The 19,919-nt window shown below is 46.2% G+C and overlaps 1 protein-coding gene across 3 annotated transcripts in view; it reads left to right on the forward strand.

The window, feature by feature from the left end:
* The first annotated feature begins 2,527 nt into the window (after window positions 1-2,527).
* The window catches only part of LOC141111423 (2,7-anhydro-N-acetylneuraminate hydratase-like), a 162,379-nt gene continuing 144,987 nt past the window's right edge, over window positions 2,528-19,919 (forward strand). Inside the window, exons 1-2 of one of the 3 annotated variants that reach the window (XM_073603716.1) lie at window positions 2,531-2,811; window positions 9,409-9,459. In XM_073603716.1, the coding sequence (XP_073459817.1) occupies window positions 2,749-2,811; window positions 9,409-9,459 (114 nt within the window). In that variant the 5' untranslated portion in view covers window positions 2,531-2,748. Of the gene's footprint in view, window positions 2,812-6,767; window positions 6,909-9,408; window positions 9,460-19,919 lie in introns of those variants that run through there. The other 2 variants (XM_073603717.1, XM_073603719.1) reach the window with 2 other exon arrangements.

The following is a 19,919-nucleotide window of genomic DNA, read 5'->3' on the forward strand; positions in this document are numbered from 1 at the left end:
TGAGGTACTGAGACATATATGTGACATCATGGGGGGAGGGGCTTCAATGAGGTACTGAGACATATATGTGACATTATGGGGGGGGGGAGGGGCGGTACTGAACACGCTGTCACTCCCAGAAACTGTTTTCCATTGGGAGGGAGGGCGGAGGATGGGCTTCTGATCATGTGACTCCTGGATGGCCAATTACCGTGATCACATGATCAGGACCCCCTACTGGCCCCTGGGGGTAAATAACCCCTTAAAGGGCCAGCAGTGAGCGGGTTAGAGCGACTATCTTTGTCCAGTGTGGTAAATCGCAGGTTCACTTTAAGGTTTTGATCACATCGGCGAGTTTCAGGAATGCATTCAAACTCGCACACTTCCCCCGCAATGCACCGAAACGCGTTGCTGCCATTCATTCCTTAATCTCATTGGTTCCCCATATCCTGCATTAGGACAGAAGGAAAATGCGCTTCAGTGCGGCATTTTTTTTTTTACTGGTTCAGGCACTTTTTCTGCGAGTTTCTCACACACAGAGCCCTCCAAACGCAGCTCGCAAATCCGTCCGCCCTCATTGGTGCCTCCCTGGTGTAGGTGGAGCCTCAGGCCTTAGAATTTCCCTCATTGGGTCCCAGAAGCGTCCAATGGCGGTCATTATTTATCATGAGTTCATGTTTGGCGAGTTGTCAGATTTGGAAGACATTATAATAACATTTATTACAGAGAGGAAGTCGGCGTTTTCTGGGGTCAGGGGTCGGGGAGGTCACATGACACGCTGCACACCAAGACTTTCTACACGTTATTATTGAGGTGAGAGGGAACACCAGGGGGCGCCACCAACTCCAACAATGATTGCAGTCAGTGTCAGGGGAGCACCACAAGTCCCAGCATCCAGACACTATGGAACTACAAGTCCCAGCATCCAGACACTATGGAACTACAACTTCCAGCATCCAGACACTATGGAACTACAACTTCCAGCATCCAGACACTATGAAACTACAAGTCCCAGCATCCAGACACTATGAAACTACAACTTCCAGCATCCAGACACTATGGAACTACAACTTCCAGCATCCAGACACTATGAAACTACAAGTCCCAGCATCCAGACACTATGGAACTACAACTTCCAGCATCCAGACACTATGAAACTACAACTTCCAGCATCCAGACACTATGGAACTACAACTTCCAGCATCCAGACACTATGAAACTACAAGTCCCAGCATCCAGACACTATGAAACTACAAGTCCCAGCATCCAGACACTATGAAACTACAAGTCCCAGCATCCAGACACTATGAAACTACAAGTCCCAGCATCCAGACACTACGGAACTACAAGTCCCAGCATCCAGACACTATGAAACTACAAGTCCCAGCATCCAGACACTATGAAACTACAACTTCCAGCATCCAGACACTATGAAACTACAAGTCCCAGCATCCAGACACTACGGAACTACAAGTCCCAGCATCCAGACACTATGAAACTACAACTTCCAGCATCCAGACACTATGGAACTACAACACCTCCACCACATCACCCCCCACCCCTTCCCAGGTCTTCAGATGCCCTGTGATAGACCTAGGGGGTTGCAAACACTGGGGGTCTGGAGACCTGGGGGGGGGGGGTGCAAACACTGGGGGTCTGGAGACCTAGGGGGGGGGGTGCAAACACTGGGGGTCTGGAGACCTAGGGGGGGGTGCAAACACTGGGGGTCTGGAGACCTAGGGGGGGGGTGCAAACACTGGGGGTCTGGAGACCTAGGGGGGTTGCTCACATAGGAAATCTGCAGATTCAGGGGGTGCTAACACAGGGGGTATAGGTAGAGTTGTCACCTCATCCCTTTAAACCTGAACACATGTGAATTACTCACCTTCTGAGGATAATTTAATTCAGATAAGACACCAAGTGAGTTTAATTATCACCTTAATTATCCACAGAACCCGAGTAATTATTATGTCTTCAGGTTTAAAGGGATGAGGTGGCAACTCTAGGTATAGGGATCTATTAGGGGACACACACAGGAAATCTAGAGACCGGGGGGGGGGGGTTGTGCTAGACTCCAGACCCCCTGTGTTTGCACCCCTCCCCCTGGTCTCCAGACCCCCTGTCTTTTCACCCCCCTGGTCTCCACACCCCGTCTTTTCACCCCCCCCCTGGTCTCCACCCCCCCTGGTCTCCACACCCCCTGTCTTTTCACCCCCCCCTGGTCTCCACACCCCCTGTCTTTTCACCCCCCCCTGGTCTCCACACCCCCTGTCTTTTCACCCCCCCTGGTCTCCACACCCCCTGTCTTTTCACCCCCCCTGGTCTCCACACCCCCTGTGTTTGCACCCTCCTGGTCTCCAGACCCCCTGTCTTTGCACCCCCCCTGTCTCCACACCCCCTGTATGAGTCCATTGATCACACGTTGTCTCTTCTGGTTTCTCATGTAATATTTCTTTTCTATGGTGGTTTGATTTTGCTCGGTGTCCCTCATCCAGGCTCAGTGCGGATCCCTCGCTATCTCCTTCTATTTATATGGCGGGTGAAGTTCCGTCATTTCCTGTATTTGTAACTCTCGCAATCCTCTCTGATTTTTGTGCAGCAACTCAGATTTGTCTGAACTCTCCCAGCTGAACCCGTGATAGGCGGGACTTCATCTGCCACCGGCTCTGAGCAAAGATTCCTTCCTCTGTCTGTAGACACCCTGCAGAGCTGCTGACATCCCATCCATCCATCCCATCCGTCCATCCATCACCTTACTGACCCGCAACCATGGACTTCTTCAACAAGCTGATCCGATCCAACAGTATCAAGAAGAAGCCGGCCTCTGATCAGGTAATATATATAGGAGAAGCCGGCCTCTGATCAGGTAATATATATATATATATAGGAGAAGCCGGCCTCTGATCAGGTAATATATATAGGAGAAGCCGGCCTCTGATCAGGTGATATATATATATATATATATAGGAGAAGCCGGCCTCTGATCAGGTGATATATATATATAGGAGAAGCCGGCCTCTGATCAGGTGATATATATATATATAGGAGAAGCCGGCCTCTGATCAGGTGATATATATAGGAGAAGCCGGCCTCTGATCAGGTGATATATATAGGAGAAGCCGGCCTCTGATCAGGTGATATATATATATATATAGGAGAAGCCGGCCTCTGATCAGGTGATATATATATATATATATATATAGGAGAAGCCGGCCTCTGATCAGGTGATATATATAGGAGAAGCCGGCCTCTGATCAGGTGATATATATAGGAGAAGCCGGCCTCTGATCAGGTGATATATATAGGAGAAGCCGGCCTCTGATCAGGTGATATATATATATATATATAGGAGAAGCCGGCCTCTGATCAGGTGATATATATATATATATATATAAGAAGCCGGGTTACAATATACAGGGGGTCCCCGGGTTACAAACAAGTTAGGGACTGTAGGTTTGTTCTTAAGTTGAATCTGTTTGTAAGTCGGAACTGGTACATTTTTTAAGTGTAGCTTCAGCCAAAAAAAATATTTTTAAGCTTTTTGGAAAACATAGGGAAGGGTTATCACCCCTGTGACATTTGTTTTGCTGTCTGTGCTCCTCTTCAGAAGATTTCACCTCACTTTCTGTCCCAGTGACAATTGGATTTTGGGTTGTTGTGGTAACAAGGATTGGTGATAAATCATCAGTGGAGGTACCTTTCCCCCATAATAACTCTTACAGGAGAGAATTTCCCTTCCTAGGGGTAGATTTCATCTCACTTCCTGTTGTCTCCCTCCGTTCGTAAGTAGGAGTCGTTTGTAAGTCGGATGTTTGTAACTAGGGGACACAATATAAATATATATATATATACGGTTGGATAAGTAGGAAGAGAACCAGAGAAGAGTGTAGTCACTGGGACCAAAGTCTATATCTAATCTAAAATCTATATATATATATATATAACCTGATCAGAGGCCGGCTTCTCCTATATATATATATATATATATATATATATATATATATATATATATATATATATATATATAGACATTAGATATAGACTTTGGTCCCAGTGACTGGACTCTTCTCTGGTTCTCTTCCTCCTCATCCAGCCGCACCTTTAGCGTTTCCTACAATTCTACTTCCTCTTCTCCTCTTCCTTTCTCTGTTGGGGTCCCCCAAGGTTCTGTTCTTGGACCCCTCCTATTCTCCATCTACACCTCCTCCCTGGGTCATCTGATGGCCTCCAATGGCTTCCAATACCATCTCTACACTGACGACACCCAAATCTATTTCTCTACCCCTCAGCTCTCTTCCTCCATCTCCTCACATATCACTAATTTACTATCAGATATATCAGTCTGGATGTCTCACCACTTCCTCAAACTCAATCTATCCAAAACTGAACTTATAATTCTTCCTCCCCGCTATGCCCCTTCCCCCGATCTCTCAGTTAAAATTGATGGCACAACTATAAGCCCATCCCCCACATGCCAAGGTTCTAGGTGTCGTCCTGGACTCTGAACTCTCCTTCAAGCACCACATCCAATCACTGTCCAAATCCTGCCGCCTCAACCTCCGCAACATCTCCAAAATACGCCCCTTTCTAACCAATCACACAACAAAGCTCTTCACTCCCTGGTCATCTCTCACCTCAATTACTGCAACTCCCTTCTCATTGGCTTACCTCTACATAGGCTCCTCCCCCTCTTCAATCCATTATGAATGATGCTGCCAGACTCCTCCACCTCACCAATCGCTCTGTGTCTGGTACCCCTCTCTGTCAATCCCTCCACTGGCTTCCGATCACCCAACGGATTCAATTCAAAATACTAACAACTATGTACAAAGCCGTCCACAACTCATCCCCACCTACATCACTGACCTTGTCTCTAAATACCAACCTCCTCGTTCTCTTCATTCCTCTCAGGACCTCCTGCTCTCTAGATCCCTCGTCACCTCCTCCTATATCTGCCTCCAGGACTTTTCCAGAGTCTCTCCAATCCTATGGAACTCCCTACCCCAATCTGTCCGCTTATCTCCTACTTTATTAGCTTTTAGACGATCCCTGAAAACCCTTCTCTTCAGAGAAGACTACCCCACCCCCACCTAACAACTGGATTTTCATTTTCTCCATCAGCTCATCCCCCACAATTATTACCTTTTGTTTCCACTTGACCCTCCCTTCTAGATTGTAAGCTCTGAGGATCAGGACCCTCCGATCCCTCCTGTATTGTATTGTAAGTGTAATGTCTGCCCTCATGTTGTAAAGCGCTGTGCAAAACTGTTGGTGCCATATAAATCTTGTATAATAATAATAATAATTTATAGGAGAAGCCGGCCTCTGATCAGGTGATATATATAGGAGAGGCCGGCCTCTGATCAGGTGATATATATAGGAGAAGCCGGCCTCTGATCAGGTAATATATATATATATATATATATATATATATATATATATATATATATATAGGAGAAGCCGGCCTCTGATCAGGTGATATATATAGGAGAAGCCGGCCTCTGATCAGGTGATATATATAGGAGAAGCCGGCCTCTGATCAGGTGATATATATAGGAGAAGCCGGCCTCTGATCAGGGAATATATAGAGGAGAAGCCGGCCTCTGATCAGGTGATATATATATAGGAGAAGCCGGCCTCTGATCAGGTGATATATATAGGAGAAGCCGGCCTCTGATCAGGTGATATATATATATATAGGAGAAGCCGGCCTCTGATCAGGTGATATATATAGGAGAAGCCGGCCTCTGATCAGGTGATATATATATATATATATATATATATATATATATATATATATATATATATATAGGAGAAGCCGGCCTCTGATCAGGTGATATATATATATATATATATATATATATATATATATATATATATATATATATATATATATATATATATATATATATATATATATATATATATATATATATAGGAGAAGCCGGCCTCTGATCAGGTGATATATAGGAGAAGCCGGCCTCTGATCAGGTGATATATATATATAGGAGAAGCCGGCCTCTGATCAGGTGATATATATATATAGGAGAAGCCGGCCTCTGATCAGGTAATATATATATATATATATATATATATATATATATATATATATATATAGGAGAAGCCGGCCTCTGATCAGGTGATATATATATATATAGGAGAAGCCGGCCTCTGATCAGGTGATATATAGGAGAAGCCGGCCTCTGATCAGGTGATATATATATATAGGAGAAGCCGGCCTCTGATCAGGTGATATATATATATATAGGAGAAGCCGGCCTCTGATCAGGTGATATATAGGAGAAGCCGGCCTCTGATCAGGTGATATATATATATAGGAGAAGCCGGCCTCTGATCAGGTGATATATATATATAGGAGAAGCCGGCCTCTGATCAGGTAATATATATATATATATATATATATATATATATATATATATATATATATAGGAGAAGCCGGCCTCTGATCAGGTGATATATATATATATAGGAGAAGCCGGCCTCTGATCAGGTGATATATATATAGGAGAAGCCGGCCTCTGATCAGGGAATATATATAGGAGAAGCCGGCCTCTGATCAGGTGATATATATATATATAGGAGAAGACGGCCTCTGATCAGGTGATATATATAGGGGGGGGAGGGTAGTGGCTCCCACTTCCTCTTTCTCCCGGGGTTCCGCAGCACCAGAAGGAAGTTCACCTCTCCCCCTCCCCCTCCCTCAGCCACTCCCCCTCCCCCTCCCCCTCCCCCTCCCCCTCCCCTCCCCTCCCCTCCCCCTCTACCTCCCTGCGATCTTCTGGGACACTTCATAACTTGCAGACCATTCGCAGTGTATAGTGCGGCTCGCGCATGCGCAGTGTGTGCCCACAGTAAGAATGGCGGCGCCGTGGAGAGAAGGGGGGGAGGATCGTTGGACCCGGGGACAGGTGAGGGTCCGATTATTATAATTCAGTAGATTCACTTTTTTGTAGCTGCTGACTTTTAATTTCTTTTTTCGGCAGAACTCCACTTTAAATAACTCTGTTAGGTACAGTCTTTGATTGGACAGCGAAGGAGCAGCAGCAGACTGATTAGCTCCTTTATCACTCTGCTCTCTCCTCCTATCAGCATGCACCTTGTTATCACATGAGCGCTGCACCACAGCTGATTGGCACTGTTGAATTTCCCTCTACCAATCGATGCTCAGGGGATTGGGGGAAGAGGGGGTTGCGGGAAGGGGGGGAAGAGGGGAAGGGGGGGTTGGGGGAAGAGGGGGTTGCGGGAAGGTGGGAAGGGGGGATTGGGGGAAGGGGGGATTGGGGGAAGGGGGGGTTGCGGGAAGGGGGGGAAGAGGGGAAGGTGGGAATGGTGGAAGAGGGGGTTGCGGGAAGGTGGGAAGGGGGGATTGGGGGAAGGGGGGGTTGCGGGAAGGGGGGGAAGAGGGGAAGGGGGGGGATTGAGGGAAGAGGGGGTTGCGGGAAGGGGGGATTGGGGGAAGGGGGGGTTGCGGGAAGGAGGGGAAGGGGGGGTTAGGGGAAGGGGGGGGATTGGGGGAAGAGGGGGTTGCGGGAAGGGGGGATTGGGGGAAGGGGGGGTTGGGAGAAGGAGGGGTTGCGGGAAGGAGGGGATTGGGGGAAGGGGGGATTGGGGGAAGGGGGGGTTGCGGGAAGGAGGGGATTGGGGGAAGGGGGGATTGGGGGGATTGGGGGAAGGGGGGGGTTGGGAGAAGGAGGGGTTGCGGGAAGGGGGGATTGGGGGAAGGGGGGGTTGGGAGAAGGAGGGGTTACGGGAAGAGGGGGATTGGGGGAAGGGGGGGTTGGGAGAAGGAGGGGTTGCGGGAAGGGGGGATTGGGGAAGGGGGGGTTGCGGGAAGAGTTACATTGTATATAATCAGATTGTTACATTGATAACATTTACATCAGAGATGAAGTCATTTGTGTTTTCAGTGAGTTTCATTGGATGATTCAGTTTTGGGGGAGGAGCTCTGTGTATAACGATCGGTTCTCAGGATTGAATGAATCTCTAATCTTTGTAAACACGTTTGACACGAGTTTCCTGTTTTCTTCGTCTCGATCGTGAACGTTGATAATATAAGTCCTGATCGCGTGGCAGACATGCGGGGGAGGTGGTGACCCGGAGATCGGAGTGATTATGGGGTGTTGTGTAATATATGAAAGGAGCTGATAGGCTACGAGGAGGAGGGGGCGGGATTATGTCTGATTACAGAGGAAACGTCTCCCACCCAACAAATGATGGAGAAAGTCGGTGAGGAGAGGAGACTTCTAGAGGGAGATTTCTTCTCATTTCCTGTTACACTCAATAAAAGTCAGGGATGTCCCCGCCCCCATCACCTGCCACGCCCTCATATCTACACTAATGGATGGAGGGGGCGGGGCAAAGCACCCCACAGCCCATGTAACACCCCACAGCCCATGTAACACCCCACAGCCCATGTAACACCCCACAGTCCATGTAACACCCCACAGTCCATGTAACACCCCACAGTCCATGTAACACCCCACAGTCCATGTAACACCCCACAGCCCATGTAACACCCCACAGTCTGTGTAACACAGTTTCCTGTGGGTCACATCTGTGCGTTTTATGGAAATGACTTTTTTCTGGTTTTTGGTTCCAATGGATGAAAAACACAAAATGCCCCCGGAATATAGAAACTACCCCCCGGAATATAGAAACTGCCCCCCGGAATATAGAAACTGCCCCCCGGAATATAGAAACTGCCCCCCGGAATATAGAAACTGCCCCCCGGAATATGGAAACTGCCCCCCGGAATATAGAAACTGCCCCCCGGAATATGGAAACTGCCCCCGGTATACGGAAACTGCCCCCGGCATGGGTGGAGATCGCAGAATCTGGGGCAGCTTTGCGGAGTAACCAATCAGCTTCCAACTTCAATGAAGCTTTGACAATAAAACCTGGAAGCTGATTGGCCGCCATGCAGAGCTGCTCCGGATTCTGGGGGCTCCAGTTTTAGTAAATCCCCCTCCCCCATAGTGAGAACAATCAGCAGATCCAGAGATGAAGGAAGCGGAAATTATATGCAAATATTGACTTCTTGTAAAAGTCCAGCTTTGCCCCGCCCCCTCCATCCATTGGTGTAGATATGAGGGCGTGGCAGGAGATGGGGGCGGGGACATCCCTGACTTTTATTGAGTGTAACAGGAAATGAGAAGAAATCTCCCCCTATAGGATCACAGACTGCAGAAAGAAACTTGACAAAAAAATATTACATTGTATCCACAAAATATTACATTGTATCCACAAAATATTACATTGTATCCACAAAATATTACATTGTATCCACAAAATATTACATTGTATCCACAAAATATTACATTGTATCCACAAAATATTACATTGTATCCACAAAATATTACATTGTATCCACAAAATATTGACCCCCTTTTTTCTCCCCCCTCCCCCCAGGAATCCACAGATGAAAAATCTTCAGAAAAGAAAAAAGAGTTCTGGAAGTTTGTAAGTATAGAACTCGGGTTGGGAATTCCCCTCCCCCCCCCCCCCCCCCCCCCCCAATACAAGGCGAGCGACAGAGTGCGACTTCTACCCACAATTCACTTCTTTCTCCAGAGAGGCTCATTTGCATATTTCCCATAGAGCCTTGCCTGAGTCCCCGAAACCACGTGTGATTCAGAGAGGAATCGCACCGCATTCATTCTTCTATGGCTCAAATCACATCGCATTCATTCTTCTATGGCTCAAATCACATCGCATTCATTCTTCTATGGCTCAAATCGCATTCATTCTTCTATGGCTCAAATCACATCGCATTCATTCTTCTATGGCTCAAATCACATCGCATTCATTCTTCTATGGCTCAAATCACATCGCATTCATTCTTCTATGGCTCAAATCACATCGCATTCATTCTTCTATGGCTCAAATCGCATCGCATTCATTCTTCTATGGCTCAAATCGCATCCCATTCATTCTTCTATGGCTCAAATCGCATTCATTCTTCTATGGCTCAAATCGCATCGCATTCATTCTTCTATGGCTCAAATCGCATCGCATTCATTCTTCTATGGCTCAAATCGCATCCCATTCATTCTTCTATGGCTCAAATCGCATTCATTCTTCTATGGCTCAAATCGCACTGCATTCATTCTTCTATGGCTCAAATCACACTGCATTCATTCTTCTATGGCTCAAATCGCATTCATTCTTCTATGGCTCAAATCGCACTGCATTCATTCTTCTATGGCTCAAATCCCACCACATTCATTCTTCTATGGCTCAAATCACATTCATTCTTCTATGGCTCAAATCACATTCATTCTTCTATGGCTCAAATCACATCGCATTCATTCTTCTATGGCTCAAATCGCATCGCATTCATTCTTCTATGGCTCAAATCGCATCGCATTCATTCTTCTATGGCTCAAATCGCATCGCATTCATTCTTCTATGGCTCAAATCGCATCCCATTCATTCTTCTATGGCTCAAATCGCATTCATTCTTCTATGGCTCAAATCGCACTGCATTCATTCTTCTATGGCTCAAATCACATTCATTCTTCTATGGCTCAAATCACATCGCATTCATTCTTCTATGGCTCAAATCGCATCCCATTCATTCTTCTATGGCTCAAATCGCATTCATTCTTCTATGGCTCAAATCGCACTGCATTCATTCTTCTATGGCTCAAATCACACTGCATTCATTCTTCTATGGCTCAAATCGCATTCATTCTTCTATGGCTCAAATCGCATTCATTCTTCTATGGCTCAAATCGCATTCATTCTTCTATGGCTCAAATCACATCGCATTCATTCTTCTATGGCTCAAATCGCATCCCATTCATTCTTCTATGGCTCAAATCGCATCGCATTCATTCTTCTATGGCATAAATCGCATCGCATTCATTCTTTTATGGCTCAAATCCCACCACATTCATTCTTCTATGGCTCAAATCGCATCGCATTCATTCTTCTATGGCTCAAATCGCATTCATTCTTCTATGGCTCAAATCGCACTGCATTCATTCTTCTATGGCTCAAATCGCACCGCATTCATTCTTCTATGGCTCAAATCGCATTCATTCTTCTGTGGCTCAAATCACATCGCATTCATTCTTCTATGGCTCAAATCGCATCCCATTCATTCTTCTATGGCTCAAATCGCATCGCATTCATTCTTCTATGGCATAAATCGCATCGCATTCATTCTTTTATGGCTCAAATCCCACCACATTCATTCTTCTATGGCTCAAATCGCATCGCATTCATTCTTCTATGGCTCAAATCGCATCGCATTCATTCTTCTATGGCTCAAATCGCATTCATTCTTCTATGGCTCAAATCGCACTGCATTCATTCTTCTATGGCTCAAATCGCACCGCATTCGTTCTTCTATGGCTCAAATCGTATTCATTCTTCCATGGCTCAAATCGCACCGCATTCATTCTTTTATGGCTCAAATCGCATCGCATTCATTCTTTTATGGCTCAAATTCCACCACATTCATTCTTCTATGGCTCAAATCGCACCACATTCATTCTTCTATGGCTCAAATCGCACCACATTCATTCTTCTATGGTTCAAATCACATCCCATTCATTCTTCTATGGCTCAAATCGCATCCCATTCATTCTTCTATGGCTCAAATCGCACCGCATTCATTCTTCTATGGCTCAAATCGCATCCCATTCATTCTTCTATGGCTCAAATCGCATCGCATTCATTCTTCTATGGCTCAAATCGCATCGCATTCATTCTTCTATGGCTCAAATCGCACCGCATTCATTCTTCTATGGCTCAAATCACATTCATTCTTCTATGGCTCAAATCGCACCGCATTCATTCTTCTATGGCTCAAATCGCATTCATTCTTCTATGGCTCAAATCGCACCGCATTCATTCTTCTATGGCTCAAATCGCATCCCATTCATTCTTCTATGGCTCAAATCGCATCGCATTCATTCTTCTATGGCTCAAATCGCATCGCATTCATTCTTCTATGGCTCAAATCGCACCGCATTCATTCTTCTATGGCTCAAATCGCACCCAGAGGAACGCTGCAGGCACTTTTCCTTTTTTCACACCCATGTGATACAATTCAGTTACTCTCCCTGTGTTTTGCAAACTGTTTTTGGGGTGTTGGTAACTTATCTTCATTGCAGGGCAAAAGGGACAGCTGCCCCGGGCCCAGTCATTGTTGTGAGGCCCAAAGCAGCTGCCCCTTGAGCCTGCTCTGCCTGTAAATAGCTGATAAGTGGATTGCCCCGAGTCCAATCGATATCAACCGGTTCCCGACCGGCCGCCGCAGCTTTACTGCGGCAGAATGGCTCCTCTGGGCGAGCCGCCGTAACTGTACGTTGGCCCTTTAAGACGCTGTAGGAGGCGTGCGGGCGCGATGACGGGCAGGCATCCACAATCGCTCATGACAGAGCGAGAACCGGGATCTCTGTGTGTAAACGCACAAGTCCCGATTCTCTCAGAGGAGAGGAGACCGATCGTGTGCTCCTACTAAGTATGAACAGCGATCTCTCTCTCCTCCCCTAGTCAGTCCCCTCCCCCCACAGTTAGAACACTCACAGGGAACACAGTTAACCCCTTGATCGCCCCCTGGTGTTAACCCCTTCACTGCCAGTGACATTTATACAGTAATCAGTGCATTTTTATAGCTCTGATCGCTGTATAATTGTCAATGGTCTCAAAAAAATGTCCAATTTGTCCACCGCAATATCACAAAAAAAATCGCAGATCGCCGCCATTAGTAGTAACAAAAGAAAATATAATAATAATTAAAAATGCCATAAATCTATCCCCTGTTTAGTAGACACTATAACTTTTGTGCAAACCAATCAATATACGCTTATTGCAATTTTATTTATTTTTTTTTTTATCAAAAATATGTAGAAGAATACGTATCGGCCTAAACTGAGGACATTTTTTTTTTTAATTTGGGATATTTATTATAGCAAAAAGTAAAAAAATATTGTTTTTTTTTTTTTCAAAATTGTTGCTCTTCTTTTGTTTATAGCGTAAAAAATAAAAACCTCAGAGGTGATCAAATACCACCAAAAAAAAGTTCTATTCATGGGGGGAAAAAAGACGTCAATTTTGTTTGTGTGCAACGTCACACGACCGCGCAATTGTCAGTTAAAGCGACGCAGTGCCGAATCACAAAAAAATGGCCTGGTCATTAAGGGGGTAAATCTTCCGGGGCTGAAGAGGTTAATGACGGTCCTGCTTCATTGGCTTCCCCCGGCGATGCTTCTACTCCTCTTCCCTTCGTAGCCCGTTCACCAGCAGGACTGAGGAGGAGAACCCCTTGTTGGCTTGTGGTTGCTCTGGTTGGGTAGAGTCCAAGGCCCCGAGTAACAAGGATGGTGATTGGTTGCTTGAGTACCCATTGCAGCATCATGGAAGGAAGGGGAGAGAGTCGCCCCAATACCCTGGAGAAGAGATTTCTCTTCATTGTTGGCAGCTGACCTGAGTGGACCTGTTGTTGTGTCCAGCCTCAGCAAAGCATGGATTCACCTGAAGTCTTCTTAGAAGTCTGGTGAAGGAACGTTCGTGCTTCCAGATCCACAGCAATGAGGGAGAGTAGAATCAGGAATGTCTACAATTGGGGGTGTCTATGTGGATAATGGATGTGTACCATGTAAGCACTCACATGGAGCACTGGACTCCCCTTTTGTAGACACTAATATGTATGGGCCGTATGAAGAGACTAAATCACTTAACATGTGTGGACCACCGATGATCACACCCATGTGAGACATCCCATTCCTAAACCTTGGCCTCTACTATGGTGATACCCTTTCATGGCTATACCAACCTCCGCTCTCCTGGGAAAGTTTTCTATGGGATTTTGGAGGCTGTCTGTGGAAATTTGTGCCCGTTTTTTAGGTCCGGTACTGATGTTGGGTGAGAAGAACCATCAGGCCCCACATTGGCCACCAAAAAAAAAGGTGATCAGTAGGGATGAGGTCAGGGGATCAGTAGGGATGAGGTCAGGTGATCAGTAGGGATGAGGTCAGGTGATCAGTAGGGATGAGGTCAGGTGATCAGCAGGGAGGAGGTCAGGTGATCAGTAGGGATGAGGTCAGGTGATCAGCAGGGAGGAGGTCAGGTGATCAGTAGGGATGAGCTCAGGACTCTGTACAGGACACTTGAGTTCCTCCACACCAAACTGATCACACCATGTCTTTATGGAGCTGGCTTTGTACACGGGGGGGGGGGGCACAGTCATGGTGGAACAGAAAAGGGTCTTCACTAAACTGTCACCACAAGGTTGGAAGAGCTCAATTGTCTCCAATGTCTTTGTATGATGGAGGATTACCAGGACCTTCACTGGGGACCCCTGAACCCATCATTTGTTGAGGTTCACATACTTTTGGCTTTATAGTGCATTATATATGGCCCCCTTAAGAACTATTCCAAGCAACAAATGAAGGCAATCAGCTGCTAATGATACTCAGCAAGCACTGCGGCTGTGGTAAAATCAGATGCTTCTCCTCTGTAATGTGTGTAATTTCCTGCAGAAGACCATTATGCAGTTGGGCGGGTCACTGGAAATGGAGTCCCGGAATTCTGTGCTGTGACATTTTCTCTCTCTGCTTCCTCTTATCACATTCAGACCTCCAAGGTAGGCTCCTTATATGAGAGACATGAAGGAACCTGCAGTGTGGGTGTTTGGGAGTTCTTCTCCAGCATGACTGACTGTTGACTGAAGGGACTTTGAAGACCCCATACATTACAGTTTTGGGTGGATAAATATTGAAGTATTGATCGGGTAGGCCGTGCTCTGTCTATGTAAGTTAAGGGTTAAAGTTAATCTCTGATTAAAGTAATCACATCAATTTGGCACATGGTGTAATCGGCTCCTCCAGATGTCTGTACGAGGTTTGCTGATCTAATGTGCTGTCATCCAGCATCCCATCCGTAGTCTCTGGTTATGTCCCGAGGCTCCGTCCAGGAAGACGGCCCAGTGAGCAGTAATGGTTTACAAAAACAAGACCATCATTGAATGACCCAGCTGATAGAGATTAGGAAATCCCTATATAAATGATGGTACACCCAACTTGTGTGGACACCTCCTTGAATATCAAGGACCAGTAAGGAATGCCCAGTAATGGATGCCCAGTAATGAAGGCCCGGCAATGGATGCCCATGGGGACCCAGGAATGGAGGCCCAGTAATGAAGGCCTGGTAATGGATACCCAGTAATAGAAGCCCATTAAAAAAGGCCCAGTAATGGAAGCCCAGTAATGAAGGTCTGGTAAAAGATGTCCAGTAATGAAGGCCCAGTAATGAAGGCCCGGTAATGAAGGCCCGGTAATGAAGGCCCAGTAATGAAGGCCCAGTAATGAAGGCCCAGTAATGAAGGCCCAGTAATGGAAGCCCAGTAATGGATGCCCAAAACAAGGAATTGGTCGCACACTGGAACTCCAAATTATCTCGATGTCATCTTTATTGTCAAAAGGGTCAGACAGATCCGGGCAATGGTAGACGTTGCACAAGCGATAGCTTGCTTGTTCACAACCCCAAGGTTGATGGCCTGGTAATGGATGCCCATGGGGACCTAGTAATAAAGGCCAGTAATGGATGCCCAGTAATAGAAGCCCAGTAATAAAGGCCCAGTAATGAAGGTCCGGTAATGGATGCCCATGGGGACCCAGTAATGAATGCCCAGTGTTAGGCCTGGTAATGGATGCCCAGTAATAAAAGCCCAGTAATAAAGGCCCAGTTATGGAGGTCCAGTGAGGAAGGTCCGGTAATGGAGGCCCATTAATGCAGGCCCAGTAATAAAGGTCTGGTAATGGAGGCTCAGTAATGAAGGTCTGGTAATGGAGGTCCAGTGAGGAAGGTCCTGTAATGGAGGTCCAGTGAGGAAGGTCCGGTAATGGAGGCCCAGTAATGAAGGTCCGGTAAAGGAGGTCCAGTGAGGAAGGTCCGGTATTGGTGGCCCAGTAACAAAGGTCTGGTAATGGAGGTCCAGTGATGAAGGTCCACTAATGGAGGCCCAGTAATGAAGGTCCGGTAATGGATGCCCATGGGGACCCAGTAATGAATGCCCAGTGTTAGGCCTGGTAATGGATGCCCAGTAATAAAAGCCCAGTAATAAAGGCCCAGTTATGGAGGTCCAGTGAGGAAGGTCCGGTAATGGAAGCCCATTAATGCAGGCCCAGTAATGAAGGTCCGGTAATGGAGGCCCAGTAATGAAGGTCCGGTAATGGAGGCCAAGTAATGAAGGTCTGGTAAAGGAGGTCCAGTGAGGAAGGTCCGGTATTGGAGGCCCAGTAACAAAGGTCTGGTAATGGAGGTCCAGTGATGAAGGTCCGGTATTGGAGGCCCAGTAACAAAGGTCTGGTAATGGAGGTCCAGTGAGGAAGGTCCGGTAATGGAGGCCCAGTAATGAAGGTCCGGTAATGGAGGCCCAGTAATGAAGGTCCGGTAATGGAGGTCCAGTGAGGAAGGTCCGGTAATGGAGGCCCAGTATTGGATATGACATTACAGCATGTGGTAACATTTGTATAGAGATGGGAAAAGCTGTGATGTTCTCTGTTCTGGTAGCGCACAGCCGGCCTCCTCTGGGCTCCAGTGCTGAAAGTGAAGCCACGTCTCTCATTACACATAATCTGGGGGATGAGTGACTGGGACCCGCTATCATTGTTGCACCACAGAAGGAAAATTAGGATTCCTGACAGATTTATTGCAGTCGGCCTGGGACCAGGGGACAGGAGCTGGCAGGGAAGGATGAGTTCTATGAATATAATGACGGGGGACGTCATCTGAGATTGGTTGGGAAAGGCCAAAACTGATGGAAGAAGATATGATTGTATGTGTGGTAGATACCTACAGCGAGTCCATGGATGATATATAGGAAGAGATCCGCTATCACCGCACAGGCTCCAGTCCAGGCCTTGCATGATTGTGTCATTTCTGAGCCGCCATCCCAAAGGCTGAGCCTGGATGATGCCTGAACAGAGATGGCTCCGTACTTCTCAGGGGGAAACGGGAACACAACCAACTGGCCCTTTTATGGTAGGCGTGGTTTCCTGAAGGCTACTGAGCATGGACACAAAGTGTTTGAATCTCCCCAAATGGGGACACAAACTTGTCCAAGGACCTAATCCTTACCTACGCTATCCAAAACTACAAAAAAAATATTTAGGACTTTCAAAAACATAAATCATATAACTGATGGTCATCAGTCCCCGCGCCGGAGTCCCACCACTGCGCCAACAGGAAATATTCGAGATTTGTTGCCACTTTAAATAAATCATATTGAATTCTGTATTTACCATCTGCCTAAAATATAAAAGTAAATAGTGGGGCTGATATTTAAGTCTTGTAAATCATAACAATCAATACGATAAATGAAATGACAATTTCCAGTGATCTTGCGCATATCCTACAAACTATCATATATAAAACATAAATTATGAATTAACCACTCGCCATATAGCAAAATGACGTCCGCAAAGTGGTTGTGTTATCCGGACTGGACGTCATATGATGTTGTCGGAATTACAAGCTGCTGCGCTCCCCCGGGGACACACATCACGGCGATCGTTGTTGCGGCAACTTCGATCTAGGTAAAGAGTCTCTGACAGAGACTTCTTACCACGTGATCAGCCGTGTCCAATCACAGCTGATCACGATATAAACAGGAAGAGCCTTTGATCGGCTTTTCCTCACCCACGTCTGACAGATGTGAGTAGAGGAGAGCCGATCGGCGGTTCTTCTGACAGGGGGGTCGGTGCTGATTATCAGTGCAGCCCCCCCGAGGATGCCCACACTGGACCTCCAGGGACACCACCAGGACCACCAGGGATGCCCACCACTAGTCACCACCAGGTATGCCACCCATGGCCAGCAGGGATGCCAATCAGTGCCCACAATAGATGCCAATCAGTGTCAAACAATAATGCCTGCCAATCAGTGATGCCCATCAGTACCATCCATTAGTATACATCAGTGCCACCTATCAGTGCCCATTAGTGACGCCTTTCAGTGCCCATAAGTGCCACCTATGTGTATCCATTAGTGCTGCATATCAGTGCCACCAATCATTGCCGCATATTAGTGCCCATCATCAGTGCCCATCAGTGCAGCCCCATCAGTGCCCATCAGTGCCCATTAGTGAAGGAGAAAACTTACTTATTTACAAAGTTTTGTAACAGAAACAAAATTTGTTAAGCAGAAAATAAAAATCCCAGAGGTGATCAAGTACCACTAAAAGTTCTATTTGTGGGAACAAAATGATAAAAATGTAGTTTGGGTACAGTGATATATGACCGCGTAATTGTCATTCAAAGTGCGACAGCGCTGAAAGCTGAAAATTGGTCTGGGCCGGAAGGTGTATAAGTGTCTCCCCCGGTATTGAAGGGGTTAATGCAATAATGTGAAATAAATTACATTCGATGTTCATCCAAACATAAGTGACACAAATCATGAAATAAGTGCAGTGAAGTCCATAGATAAAAGAAGTCCAATTGTTCAAAGCTGTGAAGATGGAGCATCAATAAAAATACCAATTTATCCAATAGGTGAATCGGCTGACACCACCACACTGCGCTCACACAGCTCTCACCTCATAGATATAATCATATTCCTGGGAACAAGATCCAATAGAAACGACAAATTCCCCTTCCAGGATCCACAGTGTGCCGTTCTCTTCTTGTGAACACTCCGGGGAGAAGACGACTTTTATAATCCTCCGGGATTTCTGGGGCCGGAATCACCTCCACCTATGATGTAAATGGCCTGTGGGGGTCTAATGAGTAGTTTACATCTTCATTAAATGTTGGACCTCCAGATTCTAATGGTCATATATACATGTAAGCAAGTAAAGGCGCAAAATTGCTGGGCATTCCTATGTACCCATTATGTAGATGGCAGGAGGTGATAATTAATAAAGTCCATCAAAAGTCTATATGGGGAAAAAAAGGGACTAAATAAAACGTTCAAACAAGTGTTTCAAAGTCCACACTAATGGCTGCCTTCCTGGAAGAGCTGAACCTAAGCCCCAATAATCTGCAAAAAAACACAAGGAGAGGAGGCGCCTCTAAGTGCAGTATTAAAACCAATTTTAATAAAAACTCTGTGCAAACCACTCACATTTTGTAGATTAACATTAAGCATGTAATGTAACTAGAAATCCAGGAGGAGAGGGGTCCGTCAGGTCTGTCACTAACTGGCGCTGAGTCCTGCTGTGCGTGCGGCTGTGCCCGAACACCGCTGAAGCCGGCCGCGGTGATGAGGTTCCAAAGCGAGGCCTGAGACGCTGATGGAAAGCAGGCGCGGAGCTGTGACGTCACTGGGATGCGACGCGTTTCGTGAGCGTGCAGGCTACGATAGCACGGTAGCCGCGCTCCTTCATCAAAGCTGCAGAGGGATCGTGGAAGTGGTTTAAGAAGAGAATGGGGGCGGGGACTGGAGAGAAAAGGGGAAGAAGGAAGAGCGGATTGACAGGAACACAGTGAGGGGGAGGGAAAAGGACAAAGGATGATGGCTGTGTAACTGGTTTATCCAAAGAATGACAGGGTGTAAATCAATATGTAGGAGAATGTATATATAATATTTTATACTTTAGGTTTATTTTATGTTTACCATTCTCTTTTTTTCTTTTTCTTTGTACTAACTAACTTAACCCATTTCATACACTCCTGAACATTATGTAACATTAATCCTTTATTTTACCTCCTATTGTACCACACACGGGTTCCCCCCCCTTTTTCTATATTTCTATCACGTTAACACCATCTGTACATATGGATATTATTTCTAAAATAACCGCAAAAAAATATGCAACTACCAACGCAATATTTGCAACAATGTCCTCTGCAGTTCATTTTTCTGACACGATTAAGTTGCAAGGTAGGACACGTCAGAGCCTCTGTGGTAAATTCAAAAAACTAGAGAGATTGATTTGCACCACCAATTTTCATTGGTGGGACAAATTC

Source organism: Aquarana catesbeiana, linkage group LG10, assembly GCF_042186555.1.
Source record: "Aquarana catesbeiana isolate 2022-GZ linkage group LG10, ASM4218655v1, whole genome shotgun sequence".
Classification (NCBI taxonomy): Eukaryota; Metazoa; Chordata; class Amphibia; order Anura; family Ranidae; genus Aquarana; species Aquarana catesbeiana.